A 27,929-nucleotide genomic window follows, 5' to 3' on the forward strand; every position below is an offset into this window, starting at 1 on the left:
TGACGTTGGGAGAGGAGTACATGGTGATATTTTTGTTCTGGAGATGGTTAAGTTAGTTATAAATAACTCCTGGAACAAGTTTCTGTTTTTATTAATTCAGTCTATTGAAGTTAAATGATTACGTTTGGTATTTTATAATTTTCCCCACAGATGTCATTATCTTGTCACTTTAAGTCCTCAAGTTATGCTTTTTTGTCCATAGTCAGATGAGAATTGGTAAAAAATAAAACGCCGCTGTAACTATCATTTTCAATCATCAACAAAAAATTCTCTTTAGTTAACCCTAAGTTGTAGAAGTAGCTTAGCTGCAGTCCTCTATGGCCAATTCGTTTTTTGTTTTAATCAGTAATAAACACAAGCGCCATTTTCCACCTGGTGTCTGTACGTACATTAAGTTTTGATTAAATTCAGAATGTGCATTACAAATCCCGTTCTGGGGTGGTGCTCCTAATAGGATTTTTTCTATACCCAAAGTTTGAACCCGAGAAAAAGAGGAAGTGTTAGTTTGAGCCATTCCAGGCTGCCTCCCTTTTTTGCAAAGTACTAGTGATTTTGTAAAGTTTGAATGACATTTTTTAGGTAGTATGATGCTACCTTGATAGTCCCTATTTACCCAGCCTCACCTCTCACTGAAGCTTGTTGACATAAATATGCCCTTTCTTCAGAATTATTACTTGGTAAATTTCAATGACTTTTCCAATTACTGTAAATTTTAAGCCAAAAAATAATGAAATTAGTACTAAAGATTATGGAATTTCCCCTAAATGTTTGTCCTTTACCAGACCAAAGCATTAACTAGAGCAAGTTAAGCACTAATGCATGTACTAGATCACCTAAGATCCTTTTTTTTTTGCCTTAGATATTTATTTTCGCTTTTTTCTTCCTCCCTATTCCAGAAGGATAATAGTTCCCACTTACGCTTTCAATCACTTGAACAAGTGAAGTAAACGAGGGATATTTTTGTACCAATTTCAATACTTTAAAGGTATTTTAGACCCTTCTCCGGTAAAATTTTGGTTATTTTCACCTTTTTACAACTAATTTTGGAATATGCCACGGAATCTTCAAGACTTCATCTCCCATAAACTTAGGATTTATGCAATTTATTCCATCGAAAGACCTCTTTTAACATGTTTGAGAATGTTTCATAAAGGATTGAGCACAAACCACAGTGATTGAGAAAACCTAGTAAATGAAGGAGTTTTTACAAGATAGTTTCATATCTAATTTATCAATTTTTTCGGGAGCTTAATTTTTAGATGTATTTCTTACTGTTAACTCTTTATTCTATCTTTCGAAATAATTTTAAATATACTAGAAATGTATGATGGAGGGCCAGAAGGTACATTCTCCCTAATCTAAACGTTGAGGGTAGCTTGTATATTCCCCACTTTGATATTTGACAATTTCCCAATTTTTTTCTAGTTCAAACGAAACCAATACTGTTGATTTTTAAAGCTGCTCCAGAACTTGCCTATACCTATAGGGATGGCAGCATGGAATTAGATGCTAATAGTAAAAAAAGTTTCAATTATGCAACCTAATGATAAATATTAATGAAGTATGTTCGAACAATTCGATCAAATAAATCAGAACAAGTCTCTAGCAGCCTAATTAAAGGAAAAAGAACCCTATTGATAATTCATTAATTAATTAATCAAGTATAGCCTAATGCTAGTGACATAATTAGATTCAATGTATCAAGTAAATCATAGGAGGACCCCCTTGTGTTTACTGGTAGGACAATAATTTTGATAAACTACTAAAATTAGAGAACTTAGGAATCGTTTAATAAGGTGTATAAAGTACTGAATCATGATGTATATTAGTAATGTTGAGTTTTCTTTTTATTTGATTGTTTGATTTGCTATATTAAATGAATAGGGTGTATTATAAGATAAATAGTATTGAATATATAGTGTATTATAAAAATAAGAATGGTATCCCACATTGTTATTCTTAATACTCTATATAAGAATAATACTTGAATAAATTGAAAACACTAACACAAGGGATGATTAAATAATATCAAAACTAATACATATACTATTTTTTCTAACGACTCGTTAGTGCTAGAACCCCATTAGATAAATATTCAATTGAACAACATAACATTAGTCGAGTATATTTGAAACACATATCCGGTCAATTGTAAGTAATTGGGGTCTCCATGTATGTAATATGGTATGGCGATGGTTCGAATTAATTCTGAAAGTACTGGAAATTACACTATTGTGCAACTTAATTAGTTATAACATGCTATCAATCTAGTTTTTAGGTTAAATTCAAGTATATACATGATACATCACCGCTATATAAATTCTTTTTTATCTTTTTATATTATCATATCATTGGAAGAATATTTAAAATATGAGTTTTATAATCTTAAAAGTATGATAAAAATGAAGTATGTAAAAATAATTTGATTGGGTAAGAATTCTTCGGCACTATTATATATATATTTTTTTAAATTGGGGGGAGTGGGTGGGTGGGGGGGTCTATTGTAATGATGGAGGGGTTAAGGCGTCACCCTGACCTGTGCATTACTCCAAAAAAATCCAATCTTACAAAAGAAGGAAGTAGATATTTGTTAGTAGTGGTGGTCATTTAGACATTCTCCGCCAAAAAATTATACTCCCTCTATCTTAATTTATGTGGTACTTTTTGTTTGTAAACAAAGTAAAAGTACAATAAGTCATAATAATTGATAATTCAAAATGTTGAAAAGATCTATAAAAAACTTATAAATAGACTTGTTTGAATCTCAAAATTTAAAAAGTGCCACATAAAATGGGACAAAGGAAGTAATATATATATATATAAAATTATACAAAAGTATATAGATCAATTTTTTTTCATATATATAAATATATTAAATCTTAGATACCCTTAACAAAATTTCTGCCTTTGCCGCACCCCTACTAGTGGGAATAGAACAGTTGTACAAGTAACTTGTAGAGGGGACTACTCCTTTAGAATGTAAATTATGGAGCATTTAATAAATCAACTACAAAATATACAATCAAACTATTGTATTTAGCCATGATCAAATGCCTAGCTAATTATTTTTTTGAGCTCTAATCAACTACAAAATATACCATCAAAATGTAAATTATGGAGCATTTAATAAATGATATTTCTTCAGTGTCATTCTTCATTAAGTTTTTAACTCAACTCTTAAAGGTAGGGCTAAATTATGTGCGAAGAAAGACCTTTGTATAGTACGTACACCCGGGAAATAGTCTGTATCATGATATATATATATATATATATATATTCATTTCTCTATAACAATATTATTGAAAAGAAAAATTTATCTTCCGAGATTAGATCGATCCTCAATGTTTATAACTTTAAACTCCTTTATGGTATATACTACATTAGACTTGTTACAAAGAGTTATATGTCACAAATCAACTTAATTAATCAAATGACATAAAAATTACTATACATTATACAAAATTTAATATTTTTAAATCAGATGAGAAAGGGTAACGTACACATTTCTCTTGAGTATTATTCTTTTTCCGTCCTTGTTTTGTCTCAATTCTGAGAAATAAATATGATACTGCTACTTCAAAATCGAAGATCTCATGATTAAAGTATATCAAAGTGGAAAAGATAAAAACTAAAGCATACAGAGATGTATTCCTATAATTAGGAGAAATATAACAATCGTGGAAGAAGGAAATGTTTCAAAGTCAAAAAGGTAAGAGAGAGTGCAACTGAAATCTTGCTGTGATCCCATTTAATTTAGCTGGAATATTCTTGATCTTCATAGTGGATGGTATACACTAAACGTATCGTGGCGAAACTAAAAATTTCATCAGAGTGTTCAAGATTTAATATACAACAACAACAACAACATACCCAGTGAAATCCCACTAGGTGGGGTCTGGGGAGGGTAGAGTGTACGCAGACCTTGCCACTACCTCGTAGAGGTAGAGAGACTGTTTCCAAGAGACCCTCAGCTCAAGTACATCAAATCCAAGTAAAAGGCGAGAAAAACAGTGTATAAAACATAAAATCCAATAAGAAAGAAAGTATTTAATCAACAAAAGAGAAAGTATATAATTTAATATGTATATGCAAAATGTATCTACAAAATAATTCTTGACATATGTATACCTGTCTATGCACCATTCAAGAGATTTGATTTTGTCTATTTAATTTATAAATTTTCTTTTTGTTTTATGTCATTTTTACAAGAATCATTTTCTACTATACAATTTGTATGTGGACATAAGAGAAAGTTTCCTCTGCTAGCCGCCCCCCTTTATGACTACTCTGATCATAATGCTATAAGTTTCCACAACATTTTGGTAAAGATTAGGCGTTAATACATCCCAGTTATTCCTTAATTAATGTATCATTACGTACGCATCTAGCACTAATTGATGAAGATAATCTGTTCTAGTTTTTTTGATTCTTAACCACAAAATAATGCATGCATTATGAGGAACTGAAAAATAAAATAGTGTTTTATGATATTTATCCATTACTAATATGAATACAGGCATTTGAAGACCGATAAATCAAGAAAAAAAAATAGAAGACTAACAAGAAGAAAAGATTTCAGTTAAGTTAACCTCCGTATAAAAACGAAAACTAATATATAGGAGATCATGAGATATATTCATGATTTGAAGTTTATGAAATTTTATATATATTACATCAAACTTATTAGATTCAAAAACTAATGCATATATTACATTGAACTTATTATCATATTTAAGTTATAAAATGTGTTCTCTCTACCCGCTAGAACATGTAAAATAGTTTTAAAAGAATAATAACAATCAAGCAACCATTCAATTCAATCTAATAGATATACCAACTTTGAAAAAAAAAGAGAATAACTATGAATATTATCTATATTATTTTGCATTAAATAAATGGATATTCAAATGATAATACGGATATTCATATTACCAATACTCATTTGTGCGCTTGTTATTTTTCATGAATTCTTTCACTGTGTTCTAAGCTTATTTTGGCTTTTAATTTGTATCCATACTATCCATCGGTTAAGTATCATTTTAAATATGAGTGAGTCAAATATTTTATTCATTTTCTTGAACCCATTTTGATCCGTCCATATCTAATTTATTTCATTCGTTGCCATTTCTATTAACAATTTAAAATCCTAGATGAGATGGGATGACCATAAAAGCATAGACAATTTGTTCTAACAAATTAATCATGACCTCACCAAAACACAAGTCTGAAAACCATCAGTTTTTTGTGAATAGTAACACTAGTCACTAGCTCCATGCTTTGTTAAAGCAAAAATCTAACATAAAATTTGACCAACATGATTGGCTATGCATATTCATTATTGTACTTGAAGAATATCCATTATATTCCTAAACTTTGTCACCATATAAGCACGAGATATTGATATGATATAGTGGGCCTTGTATTCAAGTTGAAATTATCTTTTGCTTTCTAGTCATTGAACACTATACATAGAATCTCAATCTCCAAGGATTTTTCCATTTTTGGCTTTGGCATCTACTAAAGAGCTATCACTTGGAGGGAGAAATATATCAAAACCATTAAGTACTTTTGAAAAAAAAATAATTATTCACAAATGTGAAAGGGGTTGAACAAGTGGATTTAGACTTCATTGAAAGAAAAAAAACATTACCCTATATCTATGTCTCCTTTGCCTGCCATAAATGCTAATTGATTTTTTTGGCTAGAGATAGACATGATCGGTGAAAATTCATGTAATCGATACTAATTTATTCAGATTGATGCATTGTTATTGTTATGATGATAGTTATAATATGTACTGCTGTAACTACTCCTGTTAAGAAAAATTGTATTTGGTCATCTTGATCTTGTCACATTAATTTATTCGTGACACAATTGTTACAACATTATTAGATATATTTTATAATAATTTGTCAAAAAAATTACTTTTATTCTACTTTAGGATTCTACATGAATGGTATAACATTAAAATTTCCTTTTTAGTTTAGGAATATTTAATAATATGTCTTTCACGCCAATTAACTAATGCACTAAAAAAAAAAGAATTGAAGACATATAACTTCGATAGCTAAATAACAAAATTTAGTACTAATCATATTTAACAATTGTTTAATGATAATTTTTATTAAAAATTGTTAGCTAAAATCAAACTATTTTGGTGCAGTCACTGTCATTTTTTGTGCTGTTATGCTGGATTTGTCGCGCAAGATATTTGTCATTATTCAAACACGCATGATGGTGTATTACATAAATAGGATATTATGAATATAAACCCATATATAAACATAACGAGTAAAAAAAAAGAGAAAAAAATCATTAAGGGTCAATTTAATTGCCAATTTATGAGATCAACAGAACAAGTGTAAAGTTCAATTTTTAGGATAATATTTGTAAGCTTGTGGTAATTTGTCACTAAGGTTCTTATTGGCTATTAGGCCATTGTAATTAAAAAGATCAGTGGGGTTTCAAATTGACCTGAAAGTTGAATACATATAAAAAAAAGGAAAAAATATCACTTTTGTAAAGTCAACATTCTTAAGCACGAGTATTCTGAGTTGGGAACATGAATTGTGGTGAATAATTGAGATTTTTTATATTTAATTAAGAAAAAAAATTGAGTTTCAATGTAAATATTAAACATCAAATAAAAAAGAGTAACTTTCACATATAACAAACATAAAAATCATATTTATATGTTATAGCTATAGTTTGCATAATTGCGCTCCATAACAAATTTTATATTTGTTATGGAGCTTTTGATTTGTATATTTCGCTAGATACATCCAATTTATATACAAATTGTTCAATTTTGTATAAATTCATTTATACAATTGGCTAATTTGTATATAAAACGTTTCAGTTAGGCTTGGTCATTGTATACGTACATATAGCTATAATTTGTATATGTACGTGTTCTTTGTATAAGTGTATATGTGAAATCTATATGCAAATCTCTCTCTCGCTTTATACAACACAAATTATACATTGTAATTTGTATAATCTGTGTTTGTATAAAGCGAGCAAGAGAGAAAGACAAAAGAGAATTGGGCAGGGGAATATCTGTATTTGTATACTTTTAAGTGTATAAGACGAAAATATACGTGTTTGTATTTGTAAATACACTTTTCTCTCGCTTTATACAAATACAAACACATTTTATACATTTGTATACCGAATGGGTAATTGTATATCGAAAATGACTAATTGTATACCGAACTAGATGGCAAAAAAATGGGATGTTTGCTGCGAATTACAAATAAAATAAACTATAGCTATAACATTTAATTTGAATTAATAATTTGCTATTTCATACGATTTTCCCAATAAAAAAACACCCTGATTTAATAATTGCTAGCAATTACTATTAGACCCAACTCTTCTATTTTATTATATTTTCGCCATATAAAAAATAATTTTTTAATTGTTCACTTTAATATATATATATATACTCATCTACTCTTTATCAAAAATATCTTAGGACTTTAAATTAAATGACTCAAATCATCATATTACTTAATAAAGGTTTTACAAAAATATTCAAGGATGTATAATGCAACTAAATGGCTAACATTTTATTAACTAGAACTAGTCCATACTTTCATAAATTACAATATTATTACGTGAAGTTAAAGATTATATATTTTCTTTTAAAAAAATACTACACTAAATACAAGTAGCAGAGATAAAAACAAAAAAAAAAAACTTTAAATTATTGTTGTTACTATGTATATGTATACATATATTTAAAAGTATATTATTAAGATATGACTTTAGATCACTAATTTTATTGAAATGTTTTTAAAAGTATGAGTAAATTTTTATAAATGAAATATTATCATATTATTTTTAGCTTGCATTAAAAATCTTAAAGTAAATAAAGATGTTTACGTTGTCTAATATATAAGGCGAACCTTTGATTCTTTTGATCGGGCAGACCCACACCGCTGTCAAGGCATATGAACTCATGGAGCTGATAAGGGATATGAATCAATTATCTAGAAAACTTTAATATTTCATAGAGGTTAAATTTTGTTCCACTAAGTGAAATTTTAGAGTATTAAATGTAAATGTTATCATCCTTTATCAATAAGAAGAAGATTTTAAATTGTCAATTTTCTTTTGAAGTTTAAGAAATTTATGGTTGAAGTTAACAAATTGTAAAAGTTATTGAAATAATGTTGTTAAATTAAATAAATTACTAAAAAAATAGATCTTTATTAACCGATTTTAAAGGTAAAAGGAATGCCGAACTCAATCTCTCCCCCTCTCCTTGCCACACAAATAAAAAATAGCGTTGGAAGAATTTCAATAGTTGGTAATATTTTTATATTGTCAATTTTTGTGTTAAATTCTAGGTCCGTCATTACTTTTAACTTCAATTCAATTCTTCGATTGATTTTTTTAAATTTCGATTATGCAATTTTAAACTCAAAATAAGTTATTTTATATATTATCTTTAAAAGCTAGACCACAAACTAAAAAAAAAACAGTTGTCGTCTCAATGCAAAATGCAAATTGATATTGTCATAATTTTTCATAAAGTAAAAACACAACAATAAGAAATGAATGAAAAAACCCACTAACTCGCCACCTTAAATTTTTTATTTTCTCAATTCAATTATATTTGAAGAATCAAGAATTTGCTAGGAATTTTAAATTGAAGAGGACACAAATCAATTTATAGTGCACGAGTAAAAAAAGCATTATTATGTACCTTTGTTTAATTTTTTTATTATAGCAACAAGAAACTAACACCTTGTTTGGAGTTAATATAAATACAATGTTTGCTTTATTGTTACTTAAATTTTATTCTATTGCTTAAATTCATCGTTAGGGTAATGGCGAAAAGACTCATTTTGTGTAACGATCGATTTTGTATGATTACGTTGTTATCTTAATATTTCTTATCATTTTATCTTTATTTATTATTTAATAAATCTATTTTATTCATTTACCCTACCTTTTCATAGTAGCTCTATCTCGTACCCTACAATTTTTTGTAGATTTGTCACTCAAATTATGGATATGTGACATTATGTAACGACAAAGAACAATGAAATCTATCCAAAAATTATATTCATTAAAACTATACAATACAATACAATACAATATAATTATGAAACAATATATAACAACCGTCCGAACAAAGTGTAACTGACAATCACTATAGCGTGCTCCTAATTACTGTTTTTGGTACATATCATTAAAATAATAGAAAACAACATGCTTGAAGGACTATAAACTAACTGATATTAACAATTGTCGTCAATAAACATAATAGGACTAATTGAAGGACCAAAAAAGACAATTTGAAGTAACCTTGCTACTAAACGCCATTAGCCCATTACAATATTGTATATAGGTTAAACTAGAAAAATTGCAAAAGTGGACTTTCCCATCTTTTTGGAGTCATATTTTGTTTTGTTTGTTTTTCTTTTCCCCTCAAATACCCTTTAACTAAATTTAATGTAGTTAAATATCTTGAGAGATAGAGGCATTTTTGCATGGCCAAACACGTAAAATAATAATACTATATAGTTGTCATTTCCATATACTTCAGCGCTATATAGAGACAAAATTAAAGTAGAAACGGATTTATGCCGCTCTGTTTATAGTAAAAAAAAATTAAACCTGTATAATACTATTAATTACTTGCACGTTATAAGATAGTTTTTTAATTTTTCATTTAATCGTCCTTATTCAGTAATTTTAAGTTTAAAAGGAAAAGAAAAAAGGAATATGGGAATTAAACAAAAAAAGATACTATATATTGGAATAGAAAGATTCATTCATTAATACGTTAGAATTTAGATACAATTAGAATAAAATCAAACGGATAAAGACATAATCAAACTTAATTAGGCACACACAATCAGACCTATGACTAATAATTTTCAAGTACATAATAACATTAATTAATTAGATAATTATCACTTAATTAATTAACCAAGCTTCTAGACTTCATGATAATTAGGAGACCTGTATGATTGCCTTTGGCTTAATTATCATGTCTTCATTAATAATCACATTAAGTTGAGGCAGGTTAATTTCATTCTTCAGCTCATGAGCAGTAACCATTGGAATTATTTCTGAACACACCATTGCACTCAACTTCACAACATCAATAATTTGCTCTTTCAGTATTTCTTCAGAAAGCTTAAGCTCTTCATCACCAACAATTTCTGCTATTTCTAATTTCACTTCTTTCGTCACCTTTTTCGCGTTTTTGTAAATCAAATAAAGAGTCATTTGAATCACTCCAAGGCTAAATCCCAACACGTTTGGTATCTATTTCAAAAATAAAAATAGAAATCATTAGAACATTTAAATAAATAATAAGTTTAAAGTTTCATATTTTTAACTTACAGCAATATTGTAATCTTTGCGTAGTAGACCATAGAAGAACCACATAACGGCACTTAAAGTCAGGAAAAATGATAGTTGAAATGGCATATACTCCACACTTTTGGTCCTTATAACTTGTCGCTGCATTCAAAACAAAAAGAATATTCAAATAAATGTGAATTTAACGAAAAGTATTTATTCCGATGAAAATAATAATGAAGATGTGTGCAAGTTGGCTCAGATACTTACGAGAACACCCAAAGGTGCAACGAAGACGCAAAATGAGAAAATAAGGCAAATCCATCCGACAATTTGAGCACGGCTGGAGCCTTTTGCAAAAAATTGAGTTAGCAAAATGATTAAGCCCAGACCAACGACGTTCATTGAAAGAAGCAGCTTCATCGTGTCCATCTAGAAGAAAAATCTTCAATGGTTAGTTAAATAATATTTTAACGTACAATATCGATTTTTTTTATTTTTTTTTATACATGTTATAGTATGTACCTTGGCTTTTTTGGTGGCATAAAAGAGGAAGAAGCAGATGTAGAAAGTTTGAATAAAACAGCCAACAGAGTTAATGGTAATGAGAAGAGTTGTATCAGGTTTAAGAAATGCATAGTAAATCCAAAGCATGGCACTGAATAATCCAACCACGTAAGGAACTGATTGGAACCCTTCTGTTGATTTCTTCTTGTAAATCTTATAAAACGTTGGCCTGCAATTAACAAAATATTTAATTAAACTCATAACGTTACGTTGTTTTTATTTTCGAAAAAAGAAGAAGAAAGAAGTATTGACGTTGCATGGTTGAAATACTTACACTGGAGCAAGGTAGACCATGAAGGAGACAATGTTGCCTAAAATATATAAAAAGTAAAAAAAATCCAATTTAGTGATTGTATTTAGAATGAGGATAACATGAAATTAAATCAAATCCAAGAATGGATTTCTAGACAATGTTTATGTATATAAATGAAATGTGTTTCAATACGAATGTTTTTTAGTGGAAAAGATAATGAAACGAGGTGATTTCCATGCAAGAAACCATTAAATGCACTAAAAGAGAAAATAAAATAACATATATAGACACAATATCTTTGTACGTAGAACAACTAAATCTTATAGTTTAGTAATATGAAATGGTAAATGAACCCCTTAATTTCTCTATCATTTCTTTTGTGAAAAGAAATAAGGAATTCGAGGCTAGGTTTGGTACGTCTATTTTGAAATATTTTTGGCGGGATAGAGTGGAAGTGTTCATGATAAATAAATAAATATATTTGTATTTTCTTTTACCTAGGAGGCCAAATACAAAAGCCAAGTGAGTCATCATATTCTCTTCTAAACAGAAAAAATAAACAAAATTCTCTAACTCTTGTTAGTTAGTAAAAAATAATTCTTTGTATGTAGCTTACAAGCACATTTTGAACAATGCAAGAATGAGCCATTTATATAGTGGATCATGATTTAAAAAAAGAGCCTAGATTCAAAGACCTAAAGTCTAATGTAACACAACAATCCTTTTCACTTTTTAATTTTATTACTCTATTATTAACCTTTACAGTTGTTAAAAAGCAGTGTATTTATTTATGAGAAATCCAAATTGCTTTCCTAGGGCTAATGCTCCATTTAACCATATTTAGTTATTTTCTACCTTGGACAGAGCCCCTTACCAGCTCATATAGTTTCTATAATGGAAAAATATTCAAAGCCAAATTGGACCCCACATTTTCCTTTATGATGTGTCAACCACCAATCCAATTGGCCTTAAGGTTTACAACTCAGACTATAACAGTTTTAGTAGGGTTTGATACCTATAAGTTAAAAGCATAGCAATGACCTTATTCAGTAAATTAAAAGTTGAGGTGAGGACCAATAGTGTGTTGCCATGTCAGCATCAATAATATATGTGGAGGAGGAATCATTCATCAAGTGGATCCACTATATTATTATTAGTATTATTTTATTAAACTTATTATAATGTTCTATGTATTTTCTTTAATTTCCTTGTTGGGTTATATTTGAATGTTGCTATGGATCAGCCTGCTTTTTCCTATTGAGAGATATTCAAATTGTCAAAGTTGTGAGCAGCCCAACCCACTAATACTTTATGAAAATTACAAGAGCTAAGAATTTGCCCACATAAGTTTGTTCAGTTCACCTAGTTGCCATTTGCCAACTACAAGAAAATATGGAATTGACTATGAAATTCCTAGGTAATTCGTTGTAAAAATGTTCATAACTAATTGAATTTTCTTATAATCCATAACTAAATTAGATTGACATAAAACTTTTATTATTTAGCTGCGGAAAATTTTATTCGTCGCTAATTTATCAAGTAAAATAACGACAAAGAAAGCTCAATTAAAAGCCTAGCTTTTTATACCTTGACTTATCAAATCCAAATCAGTATAAATTTTAGTAGCATCACGTTGAATATAATATAAGACTTCATTATTTGCATTTTGTTTCTGATTCTCTTAATTAATCATGTTGTCACAAATTCAATACAATGTGAATAAAAACTCCATTTAATTAATTCTGCGTTAGAGTGGAAATTAAAGGTACGTATAGATATTTATATGAGTCTGAATTATGTCAGTTCAAATTTGAAATTCTACAACAATTCATTTGATTTACTGTACGTAAATATATTATTATTATTAATGATTTTTTAATACATATACATAATCTAAGCTAAACTATTAAGTTAGAATGAATTCATAGCAACTTTAATTACTCTGCTTTTAAGAGTTATTAATTTGGTTATATAGACCTTTTCAAATTTGAATTTTCAATTACTGTCAGATCCATATTGATTTTAAAAGTTTAATCTGGAGTAGAGCAATATATTAGATCATTTCACTTGTGAAAGTTCAAAGTTCAGCATATATTATATGGAGTAGATTTTTTCCTCGGTTAATTTTGTGGGAGAGATAAAAATATAGTGTCTTAACAATGAATATGAAAGTTACAAACACCAAAATTCACACATCTTGTCGGACCAATCATTATATTCCCTAAAATTGAAAGAATTATTGTTTATGCATAATGATTAATATTTCCTCCATCCTATATTAATTAGTTGATTACTTTTTCATTTTGCACGTTGCTTAAGAAGGAAAAAAATAATTTATGTATTCTTGATTTAATAAGGTGATCAACTAATATGAAATTGAACAGTGGAGTATATTCTGATACAAAAGAATTTGTATAATTAATTAATTCAACCTTTTGAGATTAATCAATTCAAAAGAGACATTGAGAATTAAAAAAAAATGTGTGGCTCCCTGAATGTTTGGAAAAGATAAGCTAGGACTCAGTTGTAATACTAGTATTCCCACCATTTTTTTATTCGTTTGTTATACTTTTTTTTAGTCCATTTTAAATAAGAATGTCTCTTTTTTTTTTAGGGCAATTCTTTAATTTTATCTTTTCATATGACATGTTTAAAATCATAAAATTAAAAGAACATTTTGGTATATTCTATGTAACTTTAATTCAAAACCACAAAATATACAAGTTTTTCTTTTTTTTCTTAAACTCCATGACAAATTAAACCGGAAGGATCTCCGACCTGTCAAATTGAGTCTAACTTAAGTAGTGATATATATAAATTTAAAATGAAGTTTTTCTTCGTCCATTAGACCTCGAAAAAGTGTATATTAGTGTGCCAATGTTTATTCGATCCTTTATTACGGGGATATTCCATATTTGACTACTATTCAGTATTGGGTATTGACAATCACAAGTTTTTAGTTATTTCAAAGAATTATTAGTCACCAAATGTTCGTTTGCAAATTCTGTCAATTGATTCTTCACTGAAAAGGTTTAGCTTATAGCCAGCTAGTTAGCCACTAGTATTCTTCTCATCTTTAATCGGCCAGTTGAACTGTGTGACTATCTCATTTAAAAATTTAAGTTGATAAAAAGATCACACTTTTATTAGTTAATTGTATTCTCAACAATCCCTCTCACGTGGACTTTTGGTTTTTTTCATAGGTCAAACATGTGAAATTTGATAAATTTAATTAAACAACATTCAGAGTTTTTATTAAGTGATTACGTTCCAATAAATTGTTTCTCTTTATTAATAGTCTGTTTGACTAAATTTTTATGAGGTTAAAGGTATTTATTTTAAACAGATTAAAAAAATAATTTTTCACCAAGGGATACGCTTGAAACACTTTTATAAAGCTTGATTAAATACTAATTTTTTATTAAAAATATTTTGTTAAATATATTGGCCAAACACAAATAACTTCTCACAACATATACCTTTCAAAAAGTATTAAAAAAATAAATTAATTTTAAAAGTTTGGTTAAATAATCTATAAATGACACTTGGGTAGCTTTCATTTCAGGTTATAAAATAATATATTATATCATATTTCATGTTGATTATTGCCAACCTTAAAACAGAACTTAGCACTAGCAATTTCATTCTGCACCATTTGTCTGGTATAAATGTCACTAAAGATTCTCTCTTTATTCCTCTATTTATAATTATACTATATGTCTATCTCTCTCCAATACTTTATTAGGATAATTCAATTACCGTTAAGATTAATAAGGTAATGTTAAACAGTTAAATTAATTAAGTTATTTTTTGAAATATTGAAATTAAATTAAATTGATTTTTTATTGCTTCGGTCTTTGTCAATTTTATTGATTTTTTTGTGTTTATTCCTTTTTTCATCGTTTTTTTAAAATATACTATAGGCTTAAGTCATCAACGTTCCCTTAAAGTTGTCAGCATAATTCACTTAGACACCTCAACTAGGACTATTACCTATTATAAACTCTAATATTAAGGAATATGTATCTATTGAACATGAAATGAAAACTTTAAAAAAAAATGTTCTACGTGTAATTCACACGCATTGTCTTAAAGCAAGCACATATAAAATTAAGACACATGGCACATGGACCCAGTTTAGCAATAAAATATAATTTTTTCAATTTTAAAAAATGAAAAAAACTTTCCAGACTTTATTTAATAATCACAAAAAGATTAAAAAATAAAATCTCCCCCCACCCCACACCCGCACCTAGCCCTTTGACCTTTCTTCTTCCTTTACCCGTGAACCCTGCCAGACGCCATCAATTTCTCCATTGATAACGAACATAACAAAATTAAAAATTTCCGGCTCAAATTCATTCTCATATCATCCGTTATTCTCTATTCATTTTGAGATTTTTGTGAAAATAAATGGACGTTAATAATTTATTTTGAAATCCGCGACGAAGAAAAATCGAAAGTATGTTGAGTTTTTTAATATCATCTTTAATAAGTTTAATGAGTGGTGATGTTTGTTCAATCAGAGTGATGGAAAATAAAGACGGACGAATATTGATCAATTTTTAACTTCAATGTTCAAAAAAAAATTCTTCTCGCATATTAAATTAGCAAATTCAGAATTTTTTTACAAAACATGAAGAAAAAAAAAGAACGAAATAAAAGGCTAGGAATTTAATTTTTTTAGAATGATGGGTTGAAGAAGATGACCACTAGTGCATGGGTATGGCCGTATGGGTGTGGGTGTGGGGTGTGGTGGGGGGTTGTTTTTATTTTACAAGAGATTAATATGAAACTAATATTATTTTTTTAATTATTTAGTTAGTGCATGTCAACTGTTAAAAAATAGGTACTAACTTATCAAAAAATAAATAAAAAATAAAATTAGACTCTATTCACATGTTTAGTAGTAGTGATATACACTTATTTTGTCATATCATCATTTTGTGTTTAATAGACACATATTTTGAACTATTTAGGCGTTCAATAGGTACAAGTCCTAGTTAAGGTGTCTAAGTGAATTATACGAACAACTTTAAGGAGCCGCCGATGACTTAAGCCTATAATATATAACAATATACCTCCAAACACATATTAGATTGATTATTTTCCAACATAACAATATCAAATTAATTATTGAGAATATATATACACATACATACATATATGCATATAGATGTGTGTGTGTGTTTCGTGTGTATAATCAAGTAACATATGGAGATTCTTCCAAGAAAATTATGTGTTTCAAGAATTTAGTATTTTCTAAGAAATAGAATAAAATTTCATAATTTAAATTATTTTTGTGCAAAATATTTAATATATAGTTGTGATATACAATGATCATTAATTAAAGGACCTATAATTAAGTTATTTTGAACATCATGAAATAAATTCTTGACATTATCAAATTAAAAATTACAAATCAGACTAAAAAGTGAAGGTAAAGAATTGGATTATTATAAAGGGAAATACCTAAATTACGAACCAAAAGTGTAAAATTAGATTAATATGCATATATATAGATATTTGTATGCTTTGTAATTATATTTTTTAAATATGTATTAATATAGTGGGTTTGGTTCAATTTTTAATCAAAATCAAACTAAATTAGATCAAATTATGACGATTTTTAAAATTTTAAACCAAATGCTACCTAGAAGATTTTAATAACTCATCCAAAATTTGGCAAGTAGCCAAAATCAAATTAAATGAAACTAAATAATATTAATTTTTATTCCTTTGATTTGATTACGGTTTTCGTGAACACCCTTACTTATGATACATTTTTAAAAAGAGAGGAGATTTTAGCAGATATTACTCGTAATAATATCTACTGATAACGTGGGAACTATTTTCCTTTTTTTTGAGATTATGGCTCGTGAGTCGTGGGCTTAACCAAAAAAGAAAGAGAAAAAGAGTCATTGGCTACAAAAATATTAGGGGGAATAAGCAAATATCCCATAAAAGTAAAATAATTACAAATATATACCCCTTTAATTTATACCCCACTAAATAATTACACTATATACCCCTCTACTAATTTCAGTTAACGGATACTAAATCAGTATCATATATACTATATTGGTATCATTAAGGCTGATAATTTCGCTAAATTGATACTAAATCAGTATATATATACTGCATTGGTATCATTAAGATTTCTTGTTAAGAAATTACTCATTAGCCAATGATATTATAAGAGTATATATATACTCTTGTAGTATCATTAACTAATGAGTAATTTCTTAACAAGAAACCTTAATGATACCATAATATATATATATATATATATATATACTCTTATAGTATCATTGACTAATGAGTAATTTCTAAATAAGAAACCTTAATGATACCACAACAATATACATATATACTTTTATAGTATCTTTGACTAATAAGTAATTTCTGAATAAGAAAACTTAATGATACCACAACAACATACATATATACTCTTATAGTATATATATATATATATATATATATATACTGATTTAGTATCAGTTAAGCGAAATTATCAACCTTAATGATACTAATACAATATATGATACTGATTTAGCATCAGTTAAGCAAAAACTTTCACCCTTAATGAATGTGGGGTATGAACTATAATTATTTATGAGAGAATGAGTATTTCAGGAATTACTTTTGATTTGGGTATGAACTTGTAATTACATTGAATTTTATGGCCCATTTATGTAATTTTCCCAAAATAGGGGTATTGATGCTTTTGCATCCAGGAAATGTGACCTAATAGTCAATGAAATAGTTAAAAATCTTGAGGTCTCAAATTCAAAATTCAACGGATACAAAAAATATTAGGTGATTCTTTTCATATGTCCTAATCTTGATGGACAGAATTACCTGAAACCTATTGTTGGTAGGAGGTGACATGCATTTCGTGAAATTAGTCTAAACTCATGAAAATTAATCCGAACACTAATTAGTCAAGATTAAAAAAACTGATCCAGGTATGAAGATCATAATTTTTTAAAATTATTGGTGCTTTAATGGTCGGTGTGGAGCATGGAAAGAAAAGCATATGTATGGGACAGCCATTTACGTCCAAGACACTCTTTTTGCATGACTTTTAAATACATTATTGTTGCTCATATGAAATTTTATTTTATTATTCATTTTAGATGTCTTTTAATCCTATTTTCTATTTTGCACGATTTCACACCAACAGAAAGCTGAGGCGACATGAATATAAATTATTTATATTAAAATAAAGAGAAAAGGGCCTGATATATCCTCAACTTTGCCATTTGGAACTGATATGCCCCTCATTATGAAAGTGACTCATATATACCCTTATCGTTATACAAACGGCTCACATATACCCCTACCGTTACAAAATGAGCTCACATATACCCTTCATTTAACAGAAGTGAAAATTTTAGTTTTAAATTTATATTTTTGACTTTTAATTTTCTTAAAAATTATTTAGGGGTATATATGATTCTTCTAGCAAAGTTCAAGGTATATTTTAATTTTTTTTATACATAAATTATTTTTTGACTTCTTTTATTATAATTATTTGAGTTTCTTTTTCTTATTTTATTTTTTTCTTTTATTCCTTAGTGTAAAGAAAAAAATTTAAAACTATTTTTTTGTGGCTATATTATAGTTTAAAATTACATTTTTTTTTGTCTATATTGTAATTTAATTTTTGTATTTGAAGAAAAAAATTTGGTCATCTATAATAAGTTTTACAAGAATATTAGTGAAACATAAATAAATTTGATCATCAAAATAATAAATCTAAATTAGTCATTGAAACAAAAAAAAGTTAAAAAAATATATATATGTTTGAGGAGGATTAAATATACTTATATGGGATTATATATATATTTTTAAAATAATAAAAAATTAACCTGAAATTAATTTTTTTCATAGAGGAAAAGGGTATATGTGAGCCATTTGTATATAAGTAGGGGTATATATGAGCCACTTTCATAACGAGGGGTATATCAGCTCTAAATGACAAAGTTGAGGGGTATATCAGACCCTTTTTCCACTAATAAATGAACAATAATGAGGAGATTCTTATAAAAAAAATTACTCATTAGAAAAAGGCCTAACTCATCGATAACCCTTTAAAGTTGGTACGAATTTTCACTTAAACACCCCAACTGGCGATGCTCATTCTAGACATCTCATGTAGAGTTCTGTTGTGTCATTTTGATACTTTTTTTTTTCAATCAACAAAATTATATGAGGTGTGTGTTACACTCGCGAATGACGTGTAAAGTGACAAATTAAATGATGTGTCATTTGTGTCAAACGCAATTCTTAAATAAAATAAAATTCCCCCCCCCCCCCCCGCGCGCTCATCCCCACTACCCTTTTGCAGAAAAATATACCCCGTGTCCCCTCGCCCCGCCCCACCCCACACTGCCTTCTCCAAATACCTATCCACTTGCAGACGCCCCCGTTCCTCCCCTGTTTTATTTGGTCCAAATCCCTTTAACATCTGGGCACACACGGTCCATGAATAATTTAATACTTAAATCTCGAAATGGGTCTATTCTTAAATTTTTAAATTATTTTTCATCATCTTATTGTAACTATATTTATTAACCATAGTTGGATGTTTAAGCTTGCAAAAATGGTGGCCAAAAATAAAAAGGAAAGAAGAGAAAAAAAATTTAAAACTTGACTAAATAGGTTTTCACGCGCGGTCAATGAATGTATTACATTTACTAAGCCATGTTAGCAAAAAATGTCAAAATGACACAATAAGAGCTAACATAAGGTGTCTAAAATGAATATCATCCGATTAAGGTGTCTAAATAAAATTTCGTGTCAACTTTAAGGGGCACCGATGGATTAGGGCTTAGGAAAACCTATGTTATTTTATTTTATTTTCGAAAAACTTACCTTTACATTCTCTCACCCACTTGTATTACTTATCCAGATATCTTTTTTTACACTTTTCTTTAAAAAAATGAATAAAGAAAATATTTTTAGTGATTTTTCTTTAATCTTTTTATTTTATTTTATTTTCGAAAAACTTACTCCAATCCTTTTTCTTTAATCCTTTGGAAGTTGAACCTTTACAACTTTTATACTAAAAAAATTGATTTTAAAAGCATAATAAGAAATATTTTTTATTTTGATTTGAAAAGTTAACAAGTAATTTAGATTTTTTTTAATGATACAAACGAATAATACAAAACGGAAGAAATTTTAAAAAAAAAAGGGACTGAAGGGGTATTTACTAAACGTATGAATTAAGGATATTTAGCTAGCTCAGTAATAAATTGTACCCTTTCCGTATAAATTAAGGTGACATGGTCTGATTTGGTATTAAAAAATATTGTGATTTAAAACACTTTTTGATCCGATTATAAATTATTTTATTAAGAATAAAGAAAAATTATTAATCAAGTAATTTTTAATTTTACAAAAACATTATTTGAAAAATTAAAAAATATATCATATAAGACGAATAAAAATAATTGATGCAACATGAACTATTGTGACACAAAGCGCAATTGCATGGCCACGTGCTCTAATTTGATGAAGCAACATTATCCCTCGTGTAGAACGTGATGAAATCATATGTTACTCCTTCCACTCATATTTGTCTACTTTTGTTTTTACTTATTTTTAATAAATACAAATACAAAAAAATATTTTCATTAATTTATCTTTTTAAATATACCCTTTTTATGTATCTTATTTGTCAACGCTAAGATTAACAATGAAATATTTCTTATTAAAACTATACAATGTCTATATATATAAAAAAAAGGTTCTTTAAGAGTAATACAAAAAAAAAAAAATTAATTTTATCTTGATTTTGTAAATTGATAAATTTTTAATATTGATAGGTGATTTTGCATAAACAAAAGATAAATTTCACAGTCATATAACTATGACTCTTTTCCACCAAAATGACATAATTTTGTTTTCTAATCGAAAAATTATAAAACTTTTACAGACTAACACAAAAAATCATTATTGCCGAAAAATCTAAAATCCTGTGCGCTGTGGGTAAGACTTTTTAAATATTTTTTATTTTTTATTTAATAAAAACAAATGCAAAAATATATACTTGATTGAATCGCCGATCCTATCCAAATTTGTTGTGAAGGATGTGTAACATATTACTTACATTTGAAGTAATAATTTTGTGATAAGTTCTTTCCAATTGACTATTTTACTCACTTCAATTCCTAGTATTTGAAATTTTTACTTTTAAGTTTTGATTTGTGCAACTGTGAGAACTCGATTTCTTGATCAATTTAGTTCCGATTGAGTTTTTTTTTTTTTTGGTGTATCAAAGGCAACATCATCAATAATATAATCTAGGGGAAGTAGTATATTAATTTTGGGAAAATTTTCAAAACAACAATATTTTATCTTTTAGTGGGACTCCTTAGCAACAGTTTCATTATTTATTTAAAATGTCATTATTTTAGTTTGTTAATGGATTAGTTATGTATTTATTTTATTTTGATTAATTTGAAAGAATACAAAAATTAATAACACAAAAGAGAAAATAATGGAACGAAAAAAATTCAAAAAAGGTAAAAAAGGTTTTAAATACAAATTAGTTACCTTTTGAAAAAAATTATAAATCTCCTTCTTCCCGTCGAGGCTTTTTTTTTCTTAAGAACATCAATTTTTAATTTTTTAAAATAATTTAGTTTGTCTTCCGAATCATTCATCTTATAACTTTCAAAGATTCTTCAAGTTGAATACAACATATTTTTTTAAACAAATTTTTTCAAAATTGAGGACTATAAATTTGTCGCATCCAGTGAACAATCGAAAAACAATCAGGTATTTTTTTTCGATTCTGTTTCTTGTTTGGATAAGATATTCGCATATGTAGAGTATAATTGTTGTTTTTTTTTCCTGATAAATCGGTGAAATCTTTGTATGTATTGGGATTTATAGCTTTTTACAGATGTTCTGTAATATAGGGATACAAATATAACAATTCTGGACAGCGTACAACTATGGAGTAAAAAACATCAACTAATTAGTGGTTGTATACATATTTTTGTTGGCCTGTAGTGATTGCTGGATACAATTAAGTTGTATTCAAACTAAAATGTATTTATATTCCTGTTTGTTCTATTATTATTATTTCACTGAAAATATTATTTTGGAAAAACATAGAATAAGTTGTATTAAAAAAAATTGTATTTATATTACAATATCCAATTTTGTTATTTTATGAGTATATCACTTTAGAATTGTAGTAACTATTTTTTTAGCTCAGTTTGTATTCCCAAAATAATTATGTATTTCAATATCATTTTGTATTTCAAACGCAAAATGAATACAAATAAGTTTGTATCCTTTCTTAATTCGTATTTATATGTAATGATTAGATTATATTGGGATACAATCAGTAACATTTTTGTAATAAATAAAAGAAAAATATATTTGGCAGTTATGTAATACATTTTTGATCACTCGGATACAATTTTTAGTTTTCACTATGAAAGTAAAATATCAGTTTTAAGTTTTAATTTGAATGGTAAAGTGAGTACATAAAATGCAAAAGTTGTTGGTATACAATTATGATGAAAACATAATAAAAAAAGAAAGTTTCAGTTTTGGAGATCACCGATTATATCGAAATTCGAGTTGGGAATTCTTCTTCCAAAGTTGTTTGTCAACGAAATTTTAATAATTTGTATTCCATTTGGCATACTTATTAGAATGAATACAAACTAATAAAGAAATACAAATGTCATTATACAAACCCAAACATGAAAATCATAATGAATACAAATACACATATCATACATATTGGAATTAATACAATTTAGAAAAGGATATAAAATTATGAAAAAAATACATTACGTTGTGAAAAAAATAAATGAATACAAATATCATTCTTCAAGAACTACAGATCAATTTGACATACAATTTAACATCCATATTGAAATGAATCTCGTATTGTACATAGCCTTTGCTTCAACTGCAATAGCCGATTCAATCCAATGCCACAAAGTTCTATTGAAAGCAACTGCAGTAAGAATAACTTGGGGGAAACTTGTGGCACCTTTAATGAGGCAATTGAAATTGATCCCAGATCCATTAGTGCCAATACCATGAAGAGATTCTGACCACCATTCATATGCTAGTAATCACGTCTTGGAGGAATTTCTGAAATATTAAAACGAAATTAGAAAAAATTCGAAAAAAATTGTTTAAACGACTAAAAATCTGAAATACATAGATATTAGATGAATATGTAAACAAATTTGAATAAAAAAAAAAACTGAAAATTCGTAATATGTACAATTCTAAATAAAATCATAGACGGTGATATTGAAAACAAATAAAAAGAAACCTAAATAACTAATTGATATTACCTTTACCAAATTCAAAATTTCTTGAATAAATCTCTAGATTTTGTTTACCAACCGATTAATCCCTTGGATTAATCCATCGATTTTGTTGAAGAATCGAGCTTTGAATACCTTGTGTTTCAATGTGAGCAAAAAACTTGAAGAAAGAGAATCTTAGAACGTGAAAATTGGGGGAAAATAAAAACTTTATTTGAGAAACGTGAAAGGTGGGAAATGTCTAAGATGTGGGAAGATATTAATGGATAGTTTTGTATTTGTTTTTTATTTTTAATCTGTTATTGGTTAGAATTTGATCCAATTGTGGACTCTTTTGATTAATAAAAGGAAATATAAATAATAAAATGTGAATACAAATTATTTTTGAAAATATTGACATTCTGTCATTTTAAATAAATATTTTTGCATAAGTATTTATTGGGCTTTGTGTAAGGTGTGAATTGGGCTTTGTGTGTGTAATGTGAATTGAGAAATATAAGACTAAATGAAGCGAAAATGAAAAGTCATTTCTCTCTCATTTGTAGAATATAAGAAAATTATTGTACTTATATTGTGAAACACTTCTATTAGCTCTTAAAAATTGTTGTTGTCTTTGTGTGATTTCGGTTCTGATTTTTAAGTTCGTTAAATATTTGTGTTAACAGAGTGAAATAAGAAATTATTTTACTGCCACCACAAGAAATCAATTACGGAAAAGCCGTTTTATGCATGAAGACAACAATTTTTCCTTTTTGAGTACATGACCAAGAAAGCTAAGTCATTACTTCTATATAACACGAAACTATGAGCTAAGAATAAACTTGTGTACAAACACATACATAATTAGCCATTAATTAGGAATTAACAAAGAGAAAATCAAAAGGAATTAATTTTTGGCTTCCACAGTATGCAGATTATTGGGCGTATTCTCTATTTTAGCTGATGCACACACTGCGTCGTGCAGACACGACGCAATGTGAATTTTTCCAGAGGAAATTAGAGAACCAAGCTTCACTATGTCAATAATTTGTTCCTCTGTGAGTTCTGGAAAATTCTTATTTTTCTCATCAATGGAAATTATCATGTGGTTTTGTAGCTTTTCTGGAAGTTTTTGCTCCTTTAGGATAGCCTTCTCTTTTTTGTTGTATATAACATAGAGCACCATTTGAAGTATTCCTAGGATGAATCCCAATACATTTGGAATCTACAATGACAAATTTAATTTAAGGTGGATGAGTCTATAAGATTCAACATATTTTATGTCACATATATATGTTGATTTCTCAGATAATCACTCACACAACTAATAGTTATTATCTCATAAAGACACTTTTTTTTTGAGTGGTCAACATATATATATATATATATATATATATATATATATATATATATAGTGACGTTATTTCTGAGATACTATTAATTGAGTGGTCATCTGAGAAATCAATTTAATACAAGTATAATTAGATGCTTGAAAATAGAACTTACGGCAATGTTAATGTCTTTTAGTAGAAGACCATAGAAGAACCACACAACAGCACTTAATGTGAGAAAAATCGATAGAAGTAATGGCATATATTCGACGCTCTTTGTTTTAATAACTTGTCTCTGCATAAAATGAGAACTATATATTAGTATTTTATAATGGATGGAAAAACAGGGGAAATCAATAAATAAATTGCACATATATAAAAGCTTAATTACCACAATGCCTAAGGGAGCAACAAATACACATAAGGAGAAAATAAGGCAAATCCATCCAACAACTTGCCCACGAACGGCTCCTTTGAATAGAAATTCAGTAACCAAAACTATTGCACCAAATCCACCCACAACAAATAATAGGAGCATCTTTATAGTTTGAACCTGCATGCATTAAATTAAATTATAAATATTAAACATAACAAAAACTCGTCTTTTGTATTAATTTGATGTAAAAACTTAATTACCCTGGATTTTTTTGGTGCGTAGGAAAGGTAGAAACCAACGTAGATAGTTTCAATGAAGACACCAAATGAGTTAATAGTGATAAGAAGTGTTGTGTTCGTCTTCAAAAATGCATAGTATATCCAAAGCATGGAACTAAAAAGAGCAACCACATATGGAATTGATTGGTACCCATCTGTTGATTTCTTCTTGTAAATTTTATAAAATGTAGGTCTGAAAATGTGAAAATAGAGTGTGTTAGATATATATAATATGCAGGAAAAAAAGAAGGTTTTATTCCTTATATTTTTAAAATTATATATAAGCAAATGGAGACTTACAGTGGAGAAAGAAATACAATGAACGAGACTATGTTACCTGCAAATCGCCAATAAAAAAAATAAAATATCAAGAGTTTAAACTTCAGAACTTCAAATAGATTTTCTATCGTGAAATAGTTAAACAAATATATGTTAGGTAAATTATTAAGGATACACTAGCTAGTATGATGTAATGACTATATATTACAATCACAAATAACATGTACATGTAAAATATAGATAGAGTATTTTTTTTATATTGGAAGGAGGAAAAATGTATTTACCAAGGACACCAAAAGCAAAAGCCCAATGACCAGAAATGCCAGACATTTCTATTTTATGTTTCTATAGTAAGAAATTCCAAATCTTTAGCTCACCCACAAAGAAGAGCTAAGAGTTGCAAATTCTACTTGACAATGAAATAAAAGAGAGCTACTTTGACATATTTATATAGGCAAAGTTGTAGTGATAGTATAGTATATTTTATTTGGACAAATATTTTATAATATTATAAATGCAAAAAAGCACTTTGAATGAGAAGTGCAATGCCAAATATCTAAACAAATCCAAAGGTCCCAGGACATATGCTCTTTTATTATGTCATTGCCCAATCTTCAATGTCCCTAGGGCTTACAATTGATCATGCTTTAATTATTTTATTTTAATGTATTTTTATATAAATTAAACTCCTAATAATCAGCTAAAACAATCAAGAAATGATGGGGGGACCAATTATTGTCAGCCATTTGGCATCAATAATAGAGTTTGTGCTATCAATTATAGTCCGTTGAGGAAATCAATTTGCTCTGCAATTGCATGCCCAAGGAAATCAGGTTATACTTTGCTTTATTAGTGGATTGTAATTTTATTTATCGATATCGATCTATATGGAGTGTAAAATAAAATAAATGCGTTCAATTACTTAGTTTCTTATTATTCGGAAATGTTGAGGACTTGTTTTTCATATACATCAGATGCCAAATCAACGGGTTACGATTATATTTAGTTGAGTCGATAAATTGATTAGGTTATATCCTGCCCAGTATTGGTTTGGATCAATTGAATTATACAATATAGATCATTAACTCAAGCTGTCCAAAAAGTTCTTTTCATTATTGGGTTTCTTTTTTCTACAAATTTTGTTTAGGAATGAAACCAAATTAATGGTAGAATAATAACATTTTCTTTATTTATCATAATTATTTCAAGTAAATCAAACTCAAAAGAAGTTAATTTATAATGTTTTGATAAGATTTTTTATCAGTCAAATTGAACTATATACATGCAAGCAACACAACTTTATTGGCCCAAACTTTAGATGAGCTTAATTACACTCTGCTCAAAACATCTGTCAATGAATATCATAAAATAAATGAACACTAATGCGGGTTAATTATACTTTTAAGCTATATATATTTGACACCTTACATGTATAATATGTTTTCCTATGCATGGAAAGGTTCATATTACGTTGAACTCCCCCACCCCACCAAAAAAAAATAAAATGATTCGAATCAACAGAAGTTCAAAATTAGAGTTTATTAATTTTGTTATGCTTGACCAACGACATGGGTTGTGGTGCAGTGATGAAATTACTTTATTTTTAACCAGAAGTATCAGGTTTTGAGTCCTTGGTATGAAGAAAATCCTGTTGGGAGCGTCACCCCTAATCGGCCCTGCAATGTGTGATCCGAATTTAGTCAGGGCTCCAATGTGAATTCCGAACATAGGATGAAAATAAAAATTGTTATGCTTGATAACTTTTGTTGGTAGGTACTTTAAATCTGTTATACAAAAGTTATTAAAATACTAACATATTTTTAATTTCTTTACTGTTCTCCCAAATTCAACAACCACACGTATTTTTAAAAATATGCTCGTGATTTTAAATCGTTTCCCAATGATTGAACCCCAGATGTTTCGTATAAACTTCTTCTCTTACTTTATAACTTCCTTTTCCTTGGATGAACCATAAAGGGCATTTGGTACCACTTTGAACGTTCTTGCTTTAATCTTTGTCGTATAATAATACAATGAAAAAGATATTATAGTGATTAAACAATTGAAAGATGGAGAACCAATGGTGCATTTCATTTCTTCTAGTTGAGTGGAAGTCGTCTTTGATTTCTCTACTCGTGTTAAAATTGGCCCTTTCAGTGGCGGAGTCAGAATTTTCACAATTCAAAATATGAATAAGTTAACGCAACAAGCTGAATAGTATCATTTTTC

General features: G+C 27.9%; 2 protein-coding genes across 2 annotated transcripts; both read right to left on the minus strand.

Annotated features, from left to right (window-relative positions):
* Positions 1-9,771: 9,771 nt before the first annotated feature.
* On the minus strand, positions 9,772-11,789 carry LOC125813847 (bidirectional sugar transporter SWEET14-like). The gene is made up of 6 exons (XM_049493318.1): positions 11,641-11,789; positions 11,165-11,201; positions 10,849-11,059; positions 10,594-10,755; positions 10,366-10,485; positions 9,772-10,287 (listed from the first exon to the last, which is right to left on the minus strand). The coding sequence occupies exons 1-6, from the start codon at positions 11,675-11,677 to the stop codon at positions 9,970-9,972; spliced, it is 885 nt and encodes a 294-aa protein (XP_049349275.1). The 5' UTR covers positions 11,678-11,789; the 3' UTR covers positions 9,772-9,969.
* Positions 11,790-24,127: 12,338 nt separating this feature from the next.
* Positions 24,128-26,219, minus strand: LOC125813673 (bidirectional sugar transporter N3-like). The gene is made up of 6 exons (XM_049493119.1): positions 25,985-26,219; positions 25,722-25,758; positions 25,404-25,614; positions 25,159-25,320; positions 24,943-25,062; positions 24,128-24,661 (listed from the first exon to the last, which is right to left on the minus strand). The coding sequence occupies exons 1-6, from the start codon at positions 26,028-26,030 to the stop codon at positions 24,344-24,346; spliced, it is 894 nt and encodes a 297-aa protein (XP_049349076.1). The 5' UTR covers positions 26,031-26,219; the 3' UTR covers positions 24,128-24,343.
* Positions 26,220-27,929: the final 1,710 nt, after the last annotated feature.

Source organism: Solanum verrucosum, unplaced genomic scaffold (genome assembly GCF_900185275.1).
Source record: "Solanum verrucosum unplaced genomic scaffold, falcon-dt-bn FXZP01000205.1, whole genome shotgun sequence".
Classification (NCBI taxonomy): Eukaryota; Viridiplantae; Streptophyta; class Magnoliopsida; order Solanales; family Solanaceae; genus Solanum; species Solanum verrucosum.